Genomic DNA, 21,823 nt, shown 5'->3' with positions numbered 1-21,823 from the left:
AGAAGATTTTTTTTAGTATGGTTTCAAAAATCAGTTATTCAGACCAGGAATCGCAAATCAACTGGAATTGATCTTGATTCATGTCATTCCTAATCAGAGTATTCCTACCAAGATTAATATTGAATGGTGGATTTTTCATATCAAATATATAACCAATTCTAGTTAAGGGTGTCAATTTGGGACCATAATCAAGAACTAACCCACTAAATCTTGGTACTGGGCCGCACAATTCTAGGACAGGACTCCCAAGGGACCAGTACCAAAATATCGATTAAGTACTGGATGTAACTGAAATCGTCAGTACCGTTTCAAAATATACTTTTGTTATCTTTGTTCAAGTTTATGGCTATAGTTTGGTGGTATTTTCTCTTATAGAGCTTTTAGTTGATGGACCTCTAGTTCTATTGTTATAAACTTGTATGGTGATTGTAGTAAAACTACATCAGAGCTTGTTTATTTGGTTATTGTTAATTTTTACTTGTTATTTTTAATAAACTTATATGTGATCTTAGATGGTTCGAAGAGGAAAACTCATGAAATTGATCATGGTTTTGTATTTTAATTTGTTTATAAAGTAAGACACCTTAGATCTCATGATATATATTTTTTCCTGTTTTTTAACCAAGGTGTTCGGGTCAACTTATGTGCACTTCACTTTAACTAATTCTCAGGGAGACTAATGCAGCAACCCACCACTACTATTTCCACTTAAATCACAGATACCCAGATGGATAATCAAACCTAAGATCATACGCCTATCCACACAATCCCTAATTCGCCCCTAACCATCTGGGCAACCCAATGATGGGTATAGATCTCATGATAATAAAAAATCTACAAAAACTAATAATGGAGCCATCTTGTTAGGATCCATTGAAGTTTTTCTCCCTTTTCCATAGTATTTTGAGCCATTTAAGAACTTGTACCATCCCGTCCCATTAGTAAACATGACTGAAATCTAGGTTTTGTCAATGGGATGGTACTGAGACGGACACCTTTGGTATTAGTATTGATTCAAACCCGTCCCAAATACCAAGAACTGTCTCGATTGACACCCTCAATTTTAGGGTTCTTGAGATTGACTCCAAACCGATCTGATTTGGAATCGGCAGAGAACGATTCCATAACTGATTCGTGTTTTAAACCTGCCCCAAAGTCCCATCCCTTAAACCCATGGTTTCAAGTACCGGTCTGGTATTAGCTCTATCGGATCCCCGATCCCTGACCGATCCGGATCGGTTCAGGAGTAAAAAGAAAAAAATATTACTTTTTATAAACAAAAAAGGGGTAAAAGCGACACCGATACCGATACCGATACCGATACCGATACCGATACCGATACCGTCCCTGTAATACTTACTTAAACCTGCGTGTTGTTTGTGTCTTCGGTTGCCCTCCGCCCAACCGTTACTAAACGCCATTCATATTTGAAAACTATTTTCATCAGAACAGAATCGATTGATAGAAGAACAGCTCAAAGCCCTAAACCCTAAACTGAAACCTCAAACCTCTCTCTCTCATTCTTCAATCAGAGGGCCTTGTATCCTCCTTAATTGTGAATATGGAATCATAAATGACGGGTGTGCTTAAAACCCTTGAAAGGCTTTGACCACGATGTCTGCTTCAACCATTTTCTCCAGAGCGAGATTATCCTCTCGTTCTCAATCTCTTGTTCTTAAACTCCACAGAAATGTATTCTTGGACTATCAATATCAGGTTTCTAATTCCGTAAGGCGCATTCATGGGATTTCAAGGTGAGGTGCTTGGACGTTGTTCTGTCGCTAAGGGTTGTCACTGATTTCGATTTCCTTTTGTTGATTTCAATGATGGTACTTGGTTGGTAGATTACCATTGGAGTTGGGCAGTCTGGGATCGTTGACGCCTTCACCTAGCCTGAGGACCATCTTATCGGTGGAATCTCGAGGATTTCATGTCGTTTCTAACAGGATTCCAGGTGGGAGGTTCTTTTGTTCCTCAAATTTCTGCTTATATGGAGAATTTTCAGGGTTTTGTATTTGCATTCCCATACATGAACTCCAATATATAAGTTCCAACCTTGCAAATTTTTGTCTGTTGTTGGAGTTTTCTCAAATAGGTGGTGAGGGGTTTGGTTGGTTTGTGGTTTGAACTCTGTACTTTTTCTATTTAACATAAGATTTTATTTAGATCTGTGAAGCGTCTTTGACTTGGTTATATGTTTTGGAATTGCATTTCTTTTTGTCTCTTTGAGCTTCCTTTTTTGTTTTATTGTTCTCTAAGTGGGCGACGAAGGGTTTGATTCGTTTTATTGGTTTCTTCATAAGTTCTCCCTTCATCAGTGTGAGGATTTAGGAGTGAATTTGTGAAGTTCTGTTGGTTGCGAATGTTTTTAAACTATGCAGCTGGCTCCATTAAGGATAGGTTTCAACAACCTAACCTCAGTCACGATCAGTAACTATCCCCACATAGGTACTGGTTTCAGCCCTTATATCAGTTTATGTAAATAAACTCAACAACAAGTAGTAATATAACATCCCTTTCAGCTCCCAATAACACTCAACACACGTAACAATATGATTCCAGCCAATTAGACAATATGCAGCTGTGAGCTGCCTATAAGCCCTAGCTGCAGGTCAAGAATTAGGGTTTAAAACCAGAAATGAGTGGTAATCAAGAAACACAACACCACCCAAGGGATGGGGGAGATATTTACAGAGACTGGAAGCCTTTGGGAAAGGAGTCAACTCTCAAATTCCAGTCCAAACTGATGCACCAATTAGTAGTTATGTCAAATCTTGATGTTGGGTCAGAAATTAGGAGATTTCTGAAAACTCTTGAACCATGCATTAGAACAGTCCACAACTCAGGTCAAGGGGGAGTCTTTGTTGGGTGGTTTGATCCTTCAAATATCAGCAACAACTGATTGATGGTTGACCAGTTCAGTGAAGTCAATGTGGCAGCAGGATTCTTGAAGGAAATCAGAACTGCAGGCGGCTTGATGGGACTCTTCCAATCGGTCTTGATCTCAGCAACTAATTGGGAGATGTTTGTGGTACTGTAGGAGCCTTTGTTGGGGATTATTTACCATAGAATCATATGAATAACCCATTGATGTTAGAATACAAAAATCATAAACCAATCATAAAAGATTAACCATAGGTGTAGTCCCTCAACCAAGAACACACAAACATATAGATTTATCCCATACACGATAATCAATGGGAGTAGAAGAATACCTGTGTGTAAGTTTAGAAGTCCCATAAGTATTGATCACGTAACGCTCTCCTATGTGTTTGAAGATTAGTCCTATGAAGATTGTAACAAAGAACTACACAATGGAGTCTCAGCCGCTAAGATCTTCTGCAGCCTTTCACCATTGGAATACTCTCACATACACTATTCCTGTGGGGGAGTCTGTGCTTCCAAAACCATGAATGTGTTAAAGTGACTGTTGCAGAGACCTTTAGCTTTTATTTATAATAGAATCCCTAAAACCCTAATTCATTCCCATAATGGATTGGGTTAGGAGTTTCCTAATTAGAGTAGATCTATTATTGCTTGGGCCCAATGGATCAATCGGTATCAGTTAAGCTCACATAAAAATCCTAACAGCCTTCAGTTCTTATAGCTATACTATGCTGATCTCAGACTTGCAGGGAAATAGAACCTAGGGATAGGTATTGGTTGGGAGAAGAAATAGGGGAATAAAAGGGATAGAAGGATAAAAAAAGGGGTCCCTCATAAAGCAACTGACTCTCTAGTGAACTGAATTGCACAAAATAGAAGTAACAAGGAAAGGAATCCCTGCATAAGCTTGGGAGTTCCTTGTACAATAAGCAAAGATAAAAGTATAAGAATAGCTTTTGCACAAAAATCATAAGCGTATCAAACCATCCTAATTCAAGTAGCAATCATAAATGTGGATAGCAACCCAGTGCATGAGGCTCCCACCACTGCAAGGTCTAGGAGGGGCAAATGTTCGCAGCCTTATCCTCTACTTCGCAGGAGAGGGTGTTTTCAAGTTTTGAACCCGTGACCAAATATAATACACCAAAATCATATTCATATTCAAGTTTCAAGTAGCAGTCATAAATATAAGGGTTAATTACTTGTACACCCCCTGTACTATGGTCAGATTGCTTGACACCCTAAAAGTTTGAAGCGTTTACTTGGGCACCCATTGCATTTTAGATTTATTACAACCAGCCCTTGTCTGTTAGTCAGTTACTGTTTAGTGATGATGTCATGGTTGGGGAAAATCCTAAATGCCCAAACTACTCAGGAATCGTAGTTAATTGGCCATTTTACTAACTGAAAAACACCCAACCCTCCCACAAACCTTTGCTGAAACCGGTTTGTAGGTTAGGATTTCATACTATGGCAAGGTGGAGATGGAGATTGAGATTCCAGCTCTGATCATCAGCCCCAACAAGTCCTTATGACATCCTTCCGGCATTTCACTCTCGTTTCTGGAATCCTCTCTCCGGCGTTCGATGAGCTTCACTAGGGATTTCTTGATCTCTCTGTCCAAAATCTAGGACCTCCTGTTCTTCTTCATTGGAATGAATCTGAAATTCCACGGACATCTCGGTTTCAGCTTCAATTGATTATTGGGCCTTCAATTAACGAGTCATGGTTGGGTTTGGTTAAGTAAACTAAGTAATTAATTATAATCACCTATATTAAAGAACTTCTGGAATGCATCGGCCGCATGAACCATATGTTAGATCTGCAATCTAAAAATGGCCTTTCCGTTTTCGTAGCTACTGCCGAAGGCCTTTCTTGTGATGACGTATTCCGTCAATGCCTGGAACCAGTCCGACACTTCAATCTCAAAATAAGATGGAATTGGTATACTCATGATGATTTTTGGAGATGATCGAAACTTCAATTATATTAGTTGATCATTGGCGCGGAATTACTACTGTTATTCTCATGAAACTTTCTCTCTGACTCACCTCGAGGCGTTATTGCAATAGTCATTGTTGTGCTGAGACTAGCTAGCCATGTTTCATAGTGAATTGTAGAAATCCTTGTGATGCCTTCTTTGAATCACTTTAAGGTGGTACAGTGCATTAATGGCCATTTTTCTGCTGTGGCTCAAGAGGTATATATGAGATATATCATAATTTTCATGTGGTAGCTTTCTTTGCAGCTGAATTTAATCCATGGATAACACCTGCCAAGTCTCTATCGACCTGTAACATTTCAGCTTCATACAAAGTTCTTACAATGGAAAAAAGGAAATAAAAATGGCACAACCTTCTATCACTTCTAAGAATAAGATTAATTTCTGGCTTGCTCATATAGTAGATATAGGTTGACTGGGGAAGAGTACTGGTTAATTTTCTGCAATATAGCTGGTTGTGAACTCACCAGATTTGATTTGGTAGTGTCCTCCCATCCCGAAATGTGCCTCCATAAGCCACACAAAAGTGAGAAGCTCCCCTCCAGCAGCTAAGGTCTGAGACTCCAAGCATGGTAATTTCCTCTGCAGTGACATGCAGCGTAACAGAGCATCTCAATCCACATGGTGCTTGCAATCTTCCACCTTTTATCTTCAGGAAACTCCTGCAGTTTTCTGGCTCGGTCAACTGCATCCCACAGTATGGACTTGCTTTTGTTTCCCTTCACATCTTGAGCAGTGGGTCTGAACCATACCAGAATGAAGATCTCCTTGAATGAAACACTATTGTGAGGCGGATTGTTCTTCATGCAAAGATCCCTCACAAAGGAGTATATCTTCATGAGATGAAACTGATTGACAATGATTCCTAGTGGGGGTATAAAAAAAACAGGGGACTGCCGGGAACTCTCATGCCACTGGGAAATTCATTGCTGAACTCTCTCTCTCTCTCTCTCTCTCTAACCTGCAACCTTCCCCCGCAAGAGAAGTCAACCATCCCCTACCTCTTGCTAGCACTTGCAACCTTCGCTAGGGAATTGCAACGGTGAGCCTTGCCGGAAATTTCAGTCTTCTTCTTCTTCACCTTCGCTGGCGATGGATTTGAATTTTTTGAGGTTAATACCTTTGAAAGGTAAGTTGGTCATTTTAACTTCACGAGTTTCAGATGAATGACTCATAAGGGTAAATGGTCTTTTCATTCAACCACTAACAACAAACTAACACCGTCAAGTTTCATGGGGTTTCAAGTAAAATTTTTAAACTGTTGGGGTGTCAAGCAATCTGGCCATAGTACAAGGGGTGTCCAAGTAATTAACCCTAAATATAATACACCAAAAATCATATCAATTAATTGCATCATATGTTTAAACTTAGGTTCAGTACCAACCAGAGTAGAGACAGACCTGGAGGTGGGAACAGTTGTTCGAGAGGCTTACACTTCATACCCATTTTGTCAGCCTTCACTTTAGCCAAAAGGCTCCCTTCCATTCCATTGTAAATTGGGATCCTTCATTTGTATTATCACTTGATTTCTATTGCCACCACATGTTACCCATACCCAATTTTTCTACATTCATTCTAAAGGAATACAGAACCATTCTCTCGACGAGCATTGGATCTATGATCAATGATCATTGTTTGTCCTCAGAGTGTATATCACAATAATTCTGTATGTAGAGATTTAAATTCTTTCGTCATATGTTCCTGAGTATTACTAAATCTAATAACCAAGGCTAGTTATAGAAAGGGGCTTTGTTTTATATTTTAGATTGGTTTCGGCATCCATTTCAGTCCACGAGGAGATATTAAAGTTCTATGTCTCCAAAATCCTTGATATTTATTAATCTAAAATTAGTTAAAAGCATAGTTTCCAAGGTGACGCCTAGGCGTCTAGACCCCCTCTCATGCCTTGGGTTGCCTAAACTCTGTCATGGTTCAGAAACTCGCCGAAATTTTGGATTTTTCGCTCTCTTTTTTCATCAAAATGAATTTGCAGGCGAAACATGAAACAAACACAATTTCGATAATTTTGTTTCGAAATTTTGCTCATTTTGATGATACAAAAAAAAAATGCATCATTTCGTTGAAATTTCTATCATCTTATTTCGCCAATTTCGGTCATTATCCCCCCCACCCCCAAAAAAAAAAAAAAAAATAGGCCAAGCGAAAAACATGGAAAAAATACATTGTTTCGGCGAAATTTTAGTAGTTTTGGATTGATCAAACGACGAAAAGGAACGAGTTTTTGATCCTTGGACACCGTTACAACTATGGTAAAAAAGGTGAAAGTGTTCACAAGTTTCCCAGCAGCAACAACAACAACGACAACGTAGCCTTATCCCGATTAAATGTGGTTGGCTACATGGATCCTTGCTCATCAATGAGCTTTATTCAAAGTCATATGTGGTAGATGGCCTAGGCTATGCATGTCTTTCCTCACCACCTCCTAGGGTTATTTTAGCCTGCCTCTGGGCTTGGCGCTTTTATATCTTTTAATCTGATTCAAATCACTCCTCCGAGTTGGAGCATGATGTAGATCAAGCTGCTAAGAACCAGAACCAAATCTGGTTCAGTTTTCTCTCATCAAGCTAGCCTAAGCTGGCCCAATTTTGGGTTCAAATATGGTTCTCTACTTCAGCATTCCAACTAGCCTTTATATGACCATATTTCTCTGCAGTTTTGTCCTATTATGTTGCCTTCTAGAAGCCCATCCAAGCAGCCATTGACCAGATCAACAGCAGCCTTTCATAAGGCCCTTTTTGTCTCTATCGATTCCATTCTTTGCTGTATTTTTGTCTTTTAATGGTTGACTTAGTCAACTACAAAGATGGAGTCTTAAGTTGTTTCTCTAGAAGGTCCTAGTTATGTCTTTATTATTTTCTCAGTGAGCAAGTTATTGTTTATTAGGTAGTTTTGAGTCCTAAGTCAATTAGTTTCTATTTCTGTTTGTTTCTTATTTTGGTTCTTACCATGTAATGGAGTCCTTAACCTCTACTATATAAAGAGGCATTGTTGTAAAACAAGACACAATGATGATTAATGAAATTTACAGCTATGAATGCTCCTTCTGATAAAGAATTGTGTTTCAACAGCTGTGGGTGAGAGACCCAGGGCTGAGATAGTCCACTCCACTCACATCTATCCCCTTGAGTTCTCCTTTCTCTTTTCTCTTTGTTTGATCATTGTGAGTGAGTGAGTGAGTGTTGCTTGAAGGTACTTGAAGCCTTGAAGACCAGCAACCATTGGATCTTGAATATCAGCTAATAACTTGTCATGCCTCATCTATTTGGAAACCCACTGATGCAGAGGTCAAATAGAACCAGCATAGAAAGAAGGGGCAGAACCAGGTCAACCAGCCCCATTGGTTCTAGTTTTGTCTGGACAACAGGGCTGGATATCAACCAGCCTTATTTCTCAGCATGTGTGGGCCCTACTTTGGTGGATAGTGCTGTTGGAAGAGATCTTATGGCTGCTGAAACATTGTGTTTTGTTAACTTTTTGCAAGTTTCTAAATTCTTACATGTATTGGTGGTTGATTCTAGTCTAAATTAGTAGTTTTCTGATTTGCTACTTAGTAGTTTCCTTTTTGTAGACTTTCTATTTTGAACAGTTGCTTAAGTTGTTAAAGAACTCATACTACTTAGAAGAGTTCCTATTTTTGATGTAGGCCATCAGTTATTACATGTAAAAGGAGGGGACTAGAGTCCCATCGATTTTAGCAGTCAAGTAATTGTATCTTCTTCAATGGAGCAGCTTGTAGTGAAACAAGAGCAACCCAAGGCGGTGAAACGTACTGTAGGCGTTAGTGGTGAAGCCTTGGTCATATCTTTTTTCCTTCCTCCTATCTTCTTATTCTTCTTCCGTTGCTCCCCTAATTCCCTGTCTAATACTTGCTGTTTTGGGGTTCTTGTTCTGTTGTTGATACTGCTGTTTGTGGACTGAATATATACATCAGTCTCTCTCTTCTTTGCTTTGCACTCAAGTTCTTCAACTGGTTGTCTTTGTGTGGAAAATTTTGGATGATCAGCAGCCACATGATGGAGCGAGCTACTGTCAGGTTTGTTTAACCCTAGTAATCTGCTGCCGACTTCTAATATTCTTAGTTCTATTTGTTTTCTCACATAATACTACAGTTTCGATACAATGACTTTTCCCTTATTGGATTCTTATTTTGATCTACTTCAGTCCTTTCTAACCGTTGGATTGTGCTGTAATTTTGATATTAACTTCCCTTTCCATGTACTTTATTTGACTTAAAGCTGGAGCCCATCAGAATGGTGGATTAGGAATTATTCAAATTCTTTTTGCTTGCTATTTTCAGGGTTCTCTACTTTCTATTTTCTGTTCACACTGAATTATTTTCTATCCAACCGTTCAGTTGTGTTGATATTTCAGCTACGTATTCCCTCTTGTTAGGACCTTCCTTCAACCCTAGTTCAGCCCCATTGAGTTGGTGGATTGTGCGATATCTTCACCATTTCTGACTAGGTTTCTCTGTTTTGACTCGCTATGGGTTGTGGTTGGCTACTTGGTTTCCTAGTCTTTGTTTATTCATCCTAGTTAACCTCATCAAGGTTCTAGAACTAGTATGAGATATTCATCCTAATACCAAAATTTCACTGAAATTTTGCCGAAACAGTACTTTTTTCCATGTGTTTCGCTTGGCCTTTTGGGGGGCTAATGTCTGAAGTGGCCGAAATTAGCGAAATGAGCGAAACAAAATGTGACCAAGATGGCCGAAATTTTGACAAAATAGTGCATTTCTTGGTGCCAAAATGAGCAACATTTCGAAACTAAATCACTGAATATGATCAAAATTATATACTTTTGTGTTTCGTATGCCATTTCATTTCGGTAAAAAGAAGGACCGAAATATACAAGATTTTGGCGAGATATCACTGAGTTTTTGAACCATGAACCTCATCACCTATCCTCCAGGCCACCACATAACTTTGTGAGGGACATCAACTCAAATATTACGATTCAAAATAATTCTAGAAGCACTATTTTCTCTTTTGTTGCTTCTGTAACTATGTCAGAAATACATGTTCATGATCACACAGTAGAAACTGAGTTTTGGCTGAGTTAATCTCTTAATGAGATCTTGATTTTTTATGACTAATAGGTATGTCCCTAACATTTTCCCCCTGAATTTTTTGCAGATCCTGTGTTAAGAGAAGAACATTGTCATTATCTAACTTAAGTTTAAGTTTTTTTCTTTTATGATTGAACTACACTATATATCTCATACATTGCTCTGTGAGGTCAATAGGTTGGTAACATGGGGATGATGTTTCTCCCGATGACTTCTGAATTAGCTATCGTCGACACTGAAACTTCATGAAGGTAGGCAGGGTTATTCAAATGGTCTACTATGGTGAAGCACTAGAAGTTGTAACATGGAAAAATTTAGTGGTTAGATTCTAATTCGTATGGATTCATGCTCAGGTTTGGGTTTGGTTTTTATGATGGTGGCTACCCACCTGACACACCTAACCTCCTCTTTTACTTGGGCTTAGGAACAGCAGTAAAATAAGAAAGAACATTGGGGGTAATTCAAAAGTGGCTCCAAAAAGTGATACACAGAGAGAAGTTGTTTGAAGTGGTTTGGGCATCTACAGTGAAGGCCATCAACTGCATCATTAAAGAGGAGCGATAAGGTGCTGATTATAGGAATTAAAAGAACAAGAGGTAAGCTGACCACTTTGGGAGAAGCAGCGGAAAGAGATATGGACACCTTTGGGTTAACAACTAATACAACCTTAAATAGAGTTGAATGGAGAAACGGAATTTGTGTAGCTAACTCCATTCAGTTGGGATAAGACTTTGTTGAATTGAGTTGAGTAGATTTTGATATTTCTCTCTCTTATAATCACATTATTGTGGCTGAACCCTTGCTGAATTATAAAATTTATGTGGGTTGTGGAGTTGAGGTCAGTAGCAACGAGAACTTTTGTTCTGAACAATATCAAAATTATGGGCTTGATACTAAATAGTCTGAAAACCTCTGAAAAATTCAAGCAGCATAAACTTTTGGCTTAAGTTGTGGGGGATTGAGTAATAAAATTTTTCATTTGGTGTTTGAAGACTAAAATAGCAGGAGGAACAATGTGCTGATTTACTGGCAATTTGATTGATTTCAATACTCAATCTATAAAAGAAACAACATAAATCAGTGGAATTTTGCAGGGTAAAATATTGCCTTAAAAGTTTTCAGAGGTCTACAGTAATCTATTGACCTTCATTTTGCAATAAAAAGTTATCTCTTGGAATTTCTTTTAGGAAGTGAAATTGTCTTGTCACCCGTGGGTACAAAAAGGAAACAAGTTCCGAGAGAATTGAGAGGTGAAGTTATTTGGCAATGCATACCTGACAGCTTTTAACTCACACCAGTTAGGAGAATCAGAGGTTATGGAAAGCCTTTAATCGGGTGATCTTGTAATACTCTCAGCTGTGCAAGTTTCTCCTAGTAAAGGCAGTTTTATATAATAGTTGTAACAGTTGGAGTTGAGGAAATTCACACATGTTTCTTGCTTGAGACAAAATAAAAAATGATAACAGGAATGCTTGAAAAGGTAAGTACAAAATACTGCATTAATGATTATCTGCATGTATCTTTTGCTTTAAGTCAATTGGCTACAACCAAAGGCACCCTATATTTTTTGACCTTAGCCGGGGCCAGTTCCCTGAAAATGTTTTACACCCTTATGGAGGGGTGCGTCACAGGTCGGATTAGCCACAGTGAAGATCTACAAAGTCCAAAGCAACTCTATAGCTGTTGTTAGTTCCTTGTTGCATTTTTTATTTAATGAGATAGTGTTTTTTTTTTTTTTTTTTTAATAATTAGGTGGTACTATATGCAAGGTTGCAAAAAGAAAAAGGCCACATGACCTTTATAATTTGATTTTCACTGTATTTATTCTTCACTGGTCAACACCATATACAAAAAACTCGTACTCTTTTTTTTTGTTTTTGAGTCGTATATGATCTACCACTTAATGGTTGTAAACAAATTTGTACTAATTGCAGGACACTACAGCAGTTGTGTCATTCTCCATCAGGTTCGTCACTCAAGCAGTGGAGAGAAGGACGGAGATGATGGTAACAAAGGTCCAACTCACTCAAGTTCCTGGAAATTCTCGCCACATGGTCAAGATGACGAGGGCTCAATCTTTGTCAATGAAGATGGTGACAGTAATCTGTCTGGGATTACAGACAGCAGTGATGTCCTTGATGCAGAGAGTATCCCTGCTGGTGGAGCTGATGCTCGTGACGAGTCTTGGTTGAAGGATCCGACTGAGAAAGGTGATATTTTTGAGGAGATTGATAAGGAGTTTGGTTTGAAGAAGGGTAGCGGAGGTGATGAATGGGAGACTGCTGAGGGTTATGTTCCCTGGAATTTTGTTGATGAAAGTAAAGAAGAGGTTTTTGACATCGGAGAGAGCGTTGAGGGGCTTTCAAGTATTGGAGATGAGAAGTTGGAGACGGAAAGGAGCGAGGAGGGTAAGCAGCTGGAGCAGGAAGAACAAGAACTTTCTGTGCAATTGAAAGGTAAGCTAAACTATCTTTTTTTCTTTATTACGCCTGTGTAGGACGCTTCATGTTTTCTCCAAGCTATCTTTATAGGTTTTGGGTCTTCACATAAATATGTGTGATTAACTAATCACGTTTGTAGAGTCTTCAACATTATATGACATTCTTTGGAAGATGATCCTTTCTATAATTCCTTAGTTTGTAAGGAAAGTTATATCAAGGTTCATCTTTAGGGTCATATAAGGTAAGGGCTGGAGTTATTGAGGGGAAATTCTTTCATGTTAGTTTTTCCAAAGTTTAGAGTCTCTTTTCTCCTCCCTCAGTGCAATGTTTTGTGCATATATATATATATATATATATATATTTTGGAATTTCTTTTCTTTTATTGGTATTGGGAAGAGGGTGCATTGAGTTTGCTAGGGGATGGGGGTGGTGTTGCAGATGTGGAATTAGGAAAAGTTTTGCTTTTCTTTATAGGTCATGGGTATAAGAACAAGTAGGTTTCAGTAGCTGAAGGGTAAGGGTCTGTGTTCCCTTGGAGAAGCTGAGGTGTGGGATTCAATCGTAGTTTCTTTTGATTTGCACTCTTTCTTATCTTTCCTTTTTCCCCCTTTTGTGGAGCTCCATTCCTGAGTCCCCAGTCCCCACCAATTGAATAACCTCTCTAGTTTCTTATGCCCTTTGAGTTAATATATTTCATTTTTGGAAACAATAATAGTTGATGCAGACAAGGGATCAACAGCGACTAACCCTTGATGCAGACAAGGGATCATGTATCCAAAATAGCCTGCAAGTAATGGGACTAATAATGGAACTAGTATACTGTTTAATTGAACGAAGTGGGGATCAGAAACTGACCAAGAAAAAAAAAGGGAAATTCAGATAGCAGATTAATGGCTTAATATGAGGAAAGTAGGAAACTAAACTTTCAAAACTTTTGATCAGAAATCCACCAAACTCTGTTTTGAGTTCTGTAATGGGTTTAATGAACTGTGGGGTTCAACCATATTTGAATTCTCTGACTTAATGATCAGTCCGATTGAGCCGGATGTCAGTTCTAGTCAAGTTATAGAAAGAGGAACTGAATTGATTAAAATGCAGAAAAGAACTTGAATCAGAACTTTTGTTAGTTATGTAGATTAGATGAGGGAGATGTAAAACTTATTGGTTTCCCAAGAGGGACAGAAGAATTCGATCGCATTTCCTCCCATGTATGTCCATGCACCCTCGTTTATAGTCCTGCATTTTTAATGCTTTGTTTTTCCATATGGTCATCTCTGTTTGAGCTGAAACTTGACATGGCAGCAGTGGACCTTGGGTCTACCTGTCAACAAAATTTCAGCACCAGCTGACCTTCTACATGGTAGAACCATAGAAGTAGGTGGCCGTCCATAGATTGCAATATGCTTGTGGACTATAAACCTGCTTCCCTTTTATAATTGAATAAAAATTATAAAAAAGCAAGATAAAAGATCAAGGAGAACTCATTATTGATTTCTATTGGGAACTCCAGAATCTGATCAAGATTTGATCATTTCTTTGTTGCCGGAGGGCGCGAATGTAGCAAGCACTTGGGTGGAGTAAAGCGGATCATAGAGCACCGATGCGCTAATGCGCACGCTGTAGTTTTGCAGCTTGGTTCTGGCGCCTGAAGTTGTAAGATTAAGAATTGAAAGAAATAATGAAATTCAGGTACTGAAATCAACAGTTGGTTGATTGTATCAATAACTAATCTCATGATAAGCAGAAAGGATTAATTTTAAGATCCACAAAACAACAATAAATTGTGATACTGGGAATCGAGAAAGAGAAGTAAAAAACTAATAAATGTTTTTGTATGACAAACAGTAGTAGAAGGAAGTGCAGCTGTAATAATCAAGAAACATTGGCAAAATCAATACCGAAACACTAAACAGTTTGATCGATTAATTTTAATTGGTTCAATCAGGTCAGTCTCATTTTTTGAGTCATTTTGACACCATTATCCTTGGGTTGCGTCTCGGCTTGGGTCTCCAAAGTGGGTTGTTTTGGTCCAACCATGCTAATGTAACTGTGTCCGAAATCCTTCTCATTTTCATCCATGCATCTAGATTGATGTGTAAGATGATGAGCCTATATTGAATCGAGCCATATTGCTAACAATGTCATTACTTCATTTTTTCACAAAAACAAAGATACAATTGATAACTATGTGATTGCAGGTCCAAACCGTGCATTTGGAGACCTTATTGCAGCATCGGGGATAACCGAAGCAATGTTGGACAGTTTGATAGCCCTGAAGGACTTTGAAGGTGTTGAGGGGTTGCCTCCTCTGAGAGAAATAGAAGATGAACGTTTGGAGAAAAATGAGAGAAAATCTACAAATGCTGAAATTGAGCGCAAGAAACAAGAGGAAGTTGCAAAAGCACGAGTGAGGCAAGTTGATGAAAAAGGAAGGGCTTATGGAACAGGAAGAAGGAAATGCAGTATTGCTCGTGTTTGGATTCAACCTGGTGATGGAAAATTCATTATCAATGATAAACACTTTGATGTGTACTTCCCACTTCTTGATCATCGTGCCGATCTCCTTCGGCCATTTTCTGAGACAAAATCCTTGGGTCTTTGGGATGTCAGTTGCACAGTGAAGGGAGGTGGCGTCTCAGGTAAGCATCACCTATCCGTATTCATAAAAAATAGTTACTTATGAAAACTATGTATCAATTGTATATAACTTGCTACTAACCAATTTTACCGTAGGGACATAAAATTGAATAATCTCTCACTCAACACTTTGCGTTGAAATCTTTCTTTTGTTGATCTCTCTCTCTCTTTCTGATGTGCATGCATGCACCAGCAAGAGGATACTTAGTGTTGAAAAACAGAATGGGAGATGTTAGTAAATTTTTTTGATAAGTCATCAACAAGTCTCACGGAATTCATTATGAATCTCCCAAACTAGATATTTAAACTCACCTAATAGTGTGAGAAGTAAGAACAATAGAAGCTTACCTTTAAGATTCTATATTTTGTTTTAAATTTGATCGGCTTCAAAATTTAATTAGAAAACTGCAGGTAAGATGAAATTTCAATTTCCCTCTTGGTGTAGCGTCAACCGCTCTGCTTCACTTTGCTCCTCATGTCTTCTTTGGTGTCTATTCTTGTAAGTTTGTGTTATTGTCCTTGCCACAGACGTATGGTGTGCGTCAGAGCTTGTTAATTATCCTAGGGGATCAGATGAAAGAACCAAGACAAGTTGGCTTTGTGATTGCACTTCTTGTACCTGACCATATCAAGTTCATTTATTATCTGCTAGCAAACCAACTAAGCTCTTAGCTCTATACTGTCTGCATATGACATCAGAACTACCTGCAAATAAGTGGGGTTCCTTGTCATAGTTAGCAAATTCGGATTCGGGAATTATTCGGACAGAGAATTATTCGGAATAATTCGGACGATTAATTTAAGGATTCGGTCAAAAAAGCGGTCAAAAAATCTTATTGGGGTTTTTTTTTTTTTGAAAAAAATTTTTTTTTTTTTTTTTGTTTTGTTTTTTTTTTTAAAATAATGTTTAAATGGACCGAATAATTCGGTTTAATTCGGATTCGGTCCGAATTATTCGCGATTTATATTCATTTTTGAAAAAGTCGCGAATTTTAAAGAATTTTATTTTTAATTCGGATTCGGTCCGAATTTTTGATAAAATTCGGAAAAATTCGGTTCGGCCGAATAATTCGCGAATTATTCGGCCGAATTGCTAACTATGTTCCTTGTTGAATTTGAGCATGCAGCTAATCCTATGTATGCATAAATTATGAGTTGGTATTCTCATGGGTTAAGCTGGCCGAGATCTCCCTATTTGAAAATGGCGAGATGATATGAGAGGCGATATATAAAATATACAATATCTCGGTTGAGGTCTCCGGCGAGATCGGTGAATATCTCGACCTTAACTCGACTCGAGACCAAATCACATGGGGTCATAGTTTTTAAGGCGCTGATGCGGTCTAGAGATGGTAAGGCAGTGCTCCGCCTTATGTGAAGTGGCGCCTTATGGGTTTTTTTTTTTTAAACACATTTTAAAATTACTTGATAAAGATTCCATATATAGATTTTTTATTGGTAGGTGTATAGTTTTGTTAACACTTGAGATGTATGGGATCAGCTTTACTCCACCAAAAATAACCAAAACAAACAAAATAAAAACCCGATTCACAAACAGGGTTTGGATTTTGTCAAGGGTTTTAAGAAAGGGCATTGTGAAGGAATCGAGGAACAAGGAAGAACCACTGATCCACGCGACCATTTTGCTCTGGCAGCGGTGAGCTTTATTCTTCTTTGACAGGAGTAGAATTATAGTGGATGACCTTAGGGCTTAGGCACTCATTTTGGCATCAGAGAAGTAAGTATAATAAATACTTATATTTTTTATGTCTTCTTTTCTTTATATTTATAATTTTGTTTCATAATTATGTATTTATATTATATGTTAATATGATTGATGATTGATGATTGATGATTGATGAAGATGAATTTAGTTTATTCACTTTATTGATTTGTTTTCTTGATGAATATCTTACATTGGTATGAATATGAACCTTTAATATTTATTTAACATATGAGTAATAGGATTCAACTAGGATTTGAGCCAAATAGATTGGTTCTATAAAAAAATTATACATGAACGCTTTAGTCGATAAGGCGACGCTTTATGCCCGCCTTATCACTAAGGCGCTCCGAAAGACCCTCAAACGCCTCCGTCGCCTTACCGCCTTAAAAACTATGCATGGGGTATATACATAATTTTGACCCTCAACTCGACATTTCTCGCCTATCTCGCCCTGCTATGAAGAAAAAGTGAGTTTTTTGTGATTTTTATTGCCAAATTTCTTCTCTACAATGTAGATTAACAAATTCTACACTTGGAGATTAGAGATTATCACTCCATCATCAATTTTTGGAGATCCTTTTCTTCTTAAGAACAATTTTAGGTAAAAACTTCTCAAAACCATTTTTTTTTTCATAGAAACATGGCCAATAGTTGTTTATTTTAATTGTAATAGACTAAGGTGAAGGGTCCAAGGTCAAAGATTAATTACATAGGGTACGAAGTCAAAGTACCATTTTGGATTTGATTTAAAAAAGTAAATATATATATATATATATATATTTCCACTATGTTTAGAAGGCCTAAAATATGGTAACTGGCAAGTTTCAGGGGCTACAAAGACCATATGGCTATTGAGATCAATTACCGAGTCGACCGGGAAAAAATACAAGATCTCGCCATAACTCTCTTTTTTGGTTTAGCGAGACTAGCGGCGAGATCGAGATCAAGATCTTAAACCTCGGGTATTCTGTACAGTTTCCTAACGAGTTTCAATGGCCTGTTTATTTTATTTTTTTATTATTATTATTGTTTAAACTTGTGTGTGTGTGTGTGTTATTTAAACTGCTTAAGTGTGCTAGTACCCTTAACTCCTTAAGAAACTATTAAGTGTGTTGAAACATAAACTACTGAGACAATGACAACTTAATCATATGTTACCTTTAAGATGTTGTAGTTTCTGTCCAAAACATGAAATCCTGTTGATTCTCTATATTTTTGACATGGCTTTATTCTAGTCTTTCCAAATTTTTGGTGTTCTTAACTTTCTCTTTAAACAGGACAAGTTGGAGCAATTCGCCTAGGGATCAGCAGGGCCTTGGAAAAATGGGAACCTGATTTACGTCCGTACCTAAGATCAGGTATAGCCGATGGATTTTATTTTCATATTCTCTATTCCTCCATTTGGCCTCAGAGTGGAATGACAGAATGGGATTCTTGTGGCCAACCCCAAGAGATTTTATTTTTATCTTCTTGGGAGTTTTTAGTTGACTTCTATTATTTATTTTCATTTTTCCTCTATTTTTGTGGGATGTTGGATTTTAAACCTGTGAGGCTATGGAATCAATCCTAACATAATCTATGTAACAAAAGAATATCTAAAAAGTATACCAGCCCTTTGGGAGTTAAATTTATTTTGTTCTTTTGGTTAGAGAAAAGGTACTAAAATTCATTGCATAAAGAGTCTTCTAAACTGTAATGCTTTACTTATGTTAGCTTCCTCTTTCTTCTTCTCTCTTTTATTTTTTATTTTTTAGTTTCAACTATTTATATTAAAATCTCATGGTGTCAAAAAATTACCTGTCCCCCGTTACTAACTCTATAAGCTGAAGTCCTGTTATTTGATCCAAATTCTGGATCATGGCAGAACTGAATTGATTTCAAATTGTTGATTCTGGAACATGGGTTTGTGTCACATCATGTTGATTTCAAATTGAATTATCTATTAGCTGTGTCTGATAATAAATCATGAACCAATATAACTGAATTTGACCACCAATAGGTCAGAATTTACTTTAAATTTTATATATGTATTTCTTTTTTACATGAAACATAAATAGTTTATTCTGAGATAGCAGTTTTCAGGTTACACATAACAATACCAACAACAAACTGCCTTACCCCAACTAAATGGGTTGACTACTTGGATCCATTTAAAAAAAAAAAAAAAAAACACTGCAACACCCCAGAAACATCCACCTAAATAGGGTTGGCTACAATCCTTGTCCTCCAAACAACTCTATGTGAGGTGATACTAGAGTCAAGCCCTAACTCTACATGTCTTTCCTCACTACTCGTATGGTCGTTTTAGGTGTGTTGCTAGCTCTTTTAGCTCCTTCCATCTGAATCTGGTCACTCATCTTCCCTTGTGCACCCCAGTGCCTCCGTTGAACATGGCCATACCACCCCAAACGACTTTCTCAGAGCTTATCCTGAATCAGAGCAACTCCCAGTCAGTTCTAATGTGGTCATTCCTTACTTTACCCCTCTAGTTCTGCCGCACATTTATTTCAACATTCTAATAGTTTTCTACACTCAACTTGTCTATATTTTGCTTCTTGACTGCCCAAAATTCCGCCCCCAGACATCATATACAGTCCTACGATTGTCTTGAAGAATTTTCCTTTAAGCTTGATAGGAATGTGTTGGTCACACAGCACTTTGGATGCGCCTCTCCATTTCATTTATCCTACTTTAGTTCTCTAACAAACATCGTCCTCTATATCACCATTAACTTGTTTATGATTGACTCCAAATATCTAAATTCTAGAGTAATTGATTTGTGGTATCTTTCTCTCCTCAAGTTTCACCATTGCGTTATTAATGTTAGTGTGGCTAAAGATACATACCATAGACTCCATCTTCATTCTGCTTATCTTAAAACCTCTTTATTCTTGTTCTCCATAACTCCAACTTAGTGTTAATCCCTGCTACTATCTCATCTTCCAAAACAATATCATCAGCAGTTCAGGTTACATATAAAGTTACTCAATTCTTGATCAATCATCGTACCATAAGAGCAGCCTACATCTCTCCAAACAGTAAGCAAAACAATCCTTAATAGATCCATCATCAAATAAAATGGGGAATATCTGCCACTTCCATTCTTCAAAACTTGTTGAATCGATCAATTCCAAAATCTGCTTTCAGTCCATTGCCAATAGCACCTTCTTCAACTTTAATTTTTTTGCAAACTGTACTTGGAGCAAAGCACCTTTGTTTTGGCCCCCTACTGTTGAGCGTGTGTCCAGAGTCCAGATGTAAATTTTGCTGAATAGAGCACCAGTAAGTAAAGGAGAAATGACAGTAGCTGCCTGTCTGGCTTTTTTGACCCATCATCAAAACTGCCATGTAATTCATCATCATCCACTGTTTAACTGGGTTGTAGGACTGATAAAGATGGTTGACTTAAATCCATTAATCCCAGATATCATCTCTCTAATCAAACAAATTATTCCAGATATTTGAAATTTCCTCTTTTACATCTTGTTGACCAGTTCTAAGTCTATATGTCATTACTGGAAACAATTTGAGAATGCTGTTTGGATTAGAAGTATATTATGAAATACATTTTTATCCCTTGCATCCCAAATAAAATAAGCCAGAATTGCTCCTAAGATAAGGACATATGTCTGTCTTTCTCATCAAGGCTGCTGGAATTCAAAATGGAACTCACTAAATCACCTAGTGAGGGGTGCTGCCATTCCCTCAATGGAAGATCAGATGCTGCCTAACTCTTTTCAGATGTCACGAGATAAATGGACATGCTCCTGGTTTCTTTAACAGAGAACTAACATTAAATCTCTCCTAATATAGGTCTCAAATTGGTTATGGTTGAAAGGTGGTTGCGTAAATGTTTCCACATGAATAGTAAATTACAGAGACATATTAGGTTCCCAAAAAATAATGAAGGAAAGGTTTATTGTGAACCCTTGTAGCTAGTTTCGGTACAACGATAGAATGCTTGCCTAGTGCTAATGATATTGATAGAGGGCTGAAGAGGTGATTATCTTCAATAATGGTTTTATTTTATTTTATTTTATTTCGATTTCAGCTGTAATATGTGGGGGGGAATAGTAAATATAACATCTGTATTTATATGTGTAATTTTAGCTATCTTATGCTAAAGATTCACTCGGTTTTGTTCCAGCTGGGTTCTTGACAAGGGACCCTCGTGTGGTGGAGAGGAAGAAGCCTGGAAAAGCAAAAGCAAGGAAGAGCTTCCAGTGGGTCAAGAGATGAGAAAATTGTTATGGTTATTACATTGTAGCTGGTTTTTTTAGTTCAATGAATTTCTTTTGCCATTGAAATATTGTTGAGGTTGTTCCTTCCCATGTTTGGCACTGCCAGTTTTGTATGAACGATCTAGATATTGCCTTGTTGATGCAATAATTTAATCTACTGAGCTTCAATTCGTTTGGACATTATCCTCTGTTTGTAATGTGAACTCTAATTGATAACACTTGCTCCATGGCCATGAAGATAATTAAGATTGGCCAAGTCTGAGCAATTTATGACTGAATATTTTGAGGAAGCCTCATGCAATATATTGTTGGCTGTATTTTTTATCTGTGAAGGGTAAGAATTCTGCGGTTTTGTTTTTATGGCCTTGAGAAAACATGGAATTTTCTTTAAATTGGTGGCTGGTACAAGATGCAGTAGCTAACTAACTGCTATCCACTTTGCCAAGTCTGGCCATAATACGGTACATTGTTTGGCATCTATCAGTGGGCAATTCAGAGATGGCAGGGAAGATCACCAAGCTCATCAGGTAATCTGAATATACCTGTTTATTTCATGTCTTACAATAGGTAATGACAGCCTTGCAGGTAAAGAGCAGGTTTGCCGAGGTAGGTCTATAATCAGATTGTGTTTATTTCAACCCAAAATTAAAAAGAGGCAAGTTTCTCCTGACTCAATTGCTATATCCTCTGTATCACTTGGATTTCTTGTGTAAAGTAGGAGGGAGGACTACGTTAGTATTTTCTTCTCTTAAATTTTCTTGGATCCATTCTTTGAAGTTCACTCTCTAAGGGAACATA

General features: G+C 37.7%; 1 protein-coding gene across 1 annotated transcript; it reads left to right on the top strand.

Moving 5' to 3' along the window:
- Positions 1 to 1,397: 1,397 nt before the first annotated feature.
- Positions 1,398 to 21,351, top strand: LOC122076992 (30S ribosomal protein S9, mitochondrial). Its single transcript, XM_042642685.1, has 6 exons — positions 1,398 to 1,754; positions 1,845 to 1,954; positions 11,915 to 12,436; positions 14,620 to 15,060; positions 18,062 to 18,142; positions 20,932 to 21,351. The coding sequence occupies exons 1-6, from the start codon at positions 1,615 to 1,617 to the stop codon at positions 21,021 to 21,023; spliced, it is 1,386 nt and encodes a 461-aa protein (XP_042498619.1). The 5' UTR covers positions 1,398 to 1,614; the 3' UTR covers positions 21,024 to 21,351.
- The last annotated feature ends 472 nt before the right edge of the window (positions 21,352 to 21,823 follow it).

This window comes from Macadamia integrifolia, chromosome 4 (assembly GCF_013358625.1).
Source record: "Macadamia integrifolia cultivar HAES 741 chromosome 4, SCU_Mint_v3, whole genome shotgun sequence".
Classification (NCBI taxonomy): Eukaryota; Viridiplantae; Streptophyta; class Magnoliopsida; order Proteales; family Proteaceae; genus Macadamia; species Macadamia integrifolia.
The sequence above is the reverse complement of the archived record's forward strand: the minus strand, read 5'-3'. Positions and strand labels throughout refer to the sequence as shown.

Coding starts and splice junctions, on each gene's coding strand:
- LOC122076992 (XM_042642685.1), top strand. CDS start 1,615: ATGTCTGCTTCAACCATTTTCTCCAGAGCGAGATTATCCTCTCGTTCT. Junction 1,755..1,844: donor CGCATTCATGGGATTTCAAG/GTGAGGTGCTTG, acceptor CTTGGTTGGTAG/ATTACCATTGGAGTTGGGCA. Junction 1,955..11,914: donor CGTTTCTAACAGGATTCCAG/GTGGGAGGTTCT, acceptor TACTAATTGCAG/GACACTACAGCAGTTGTGTC.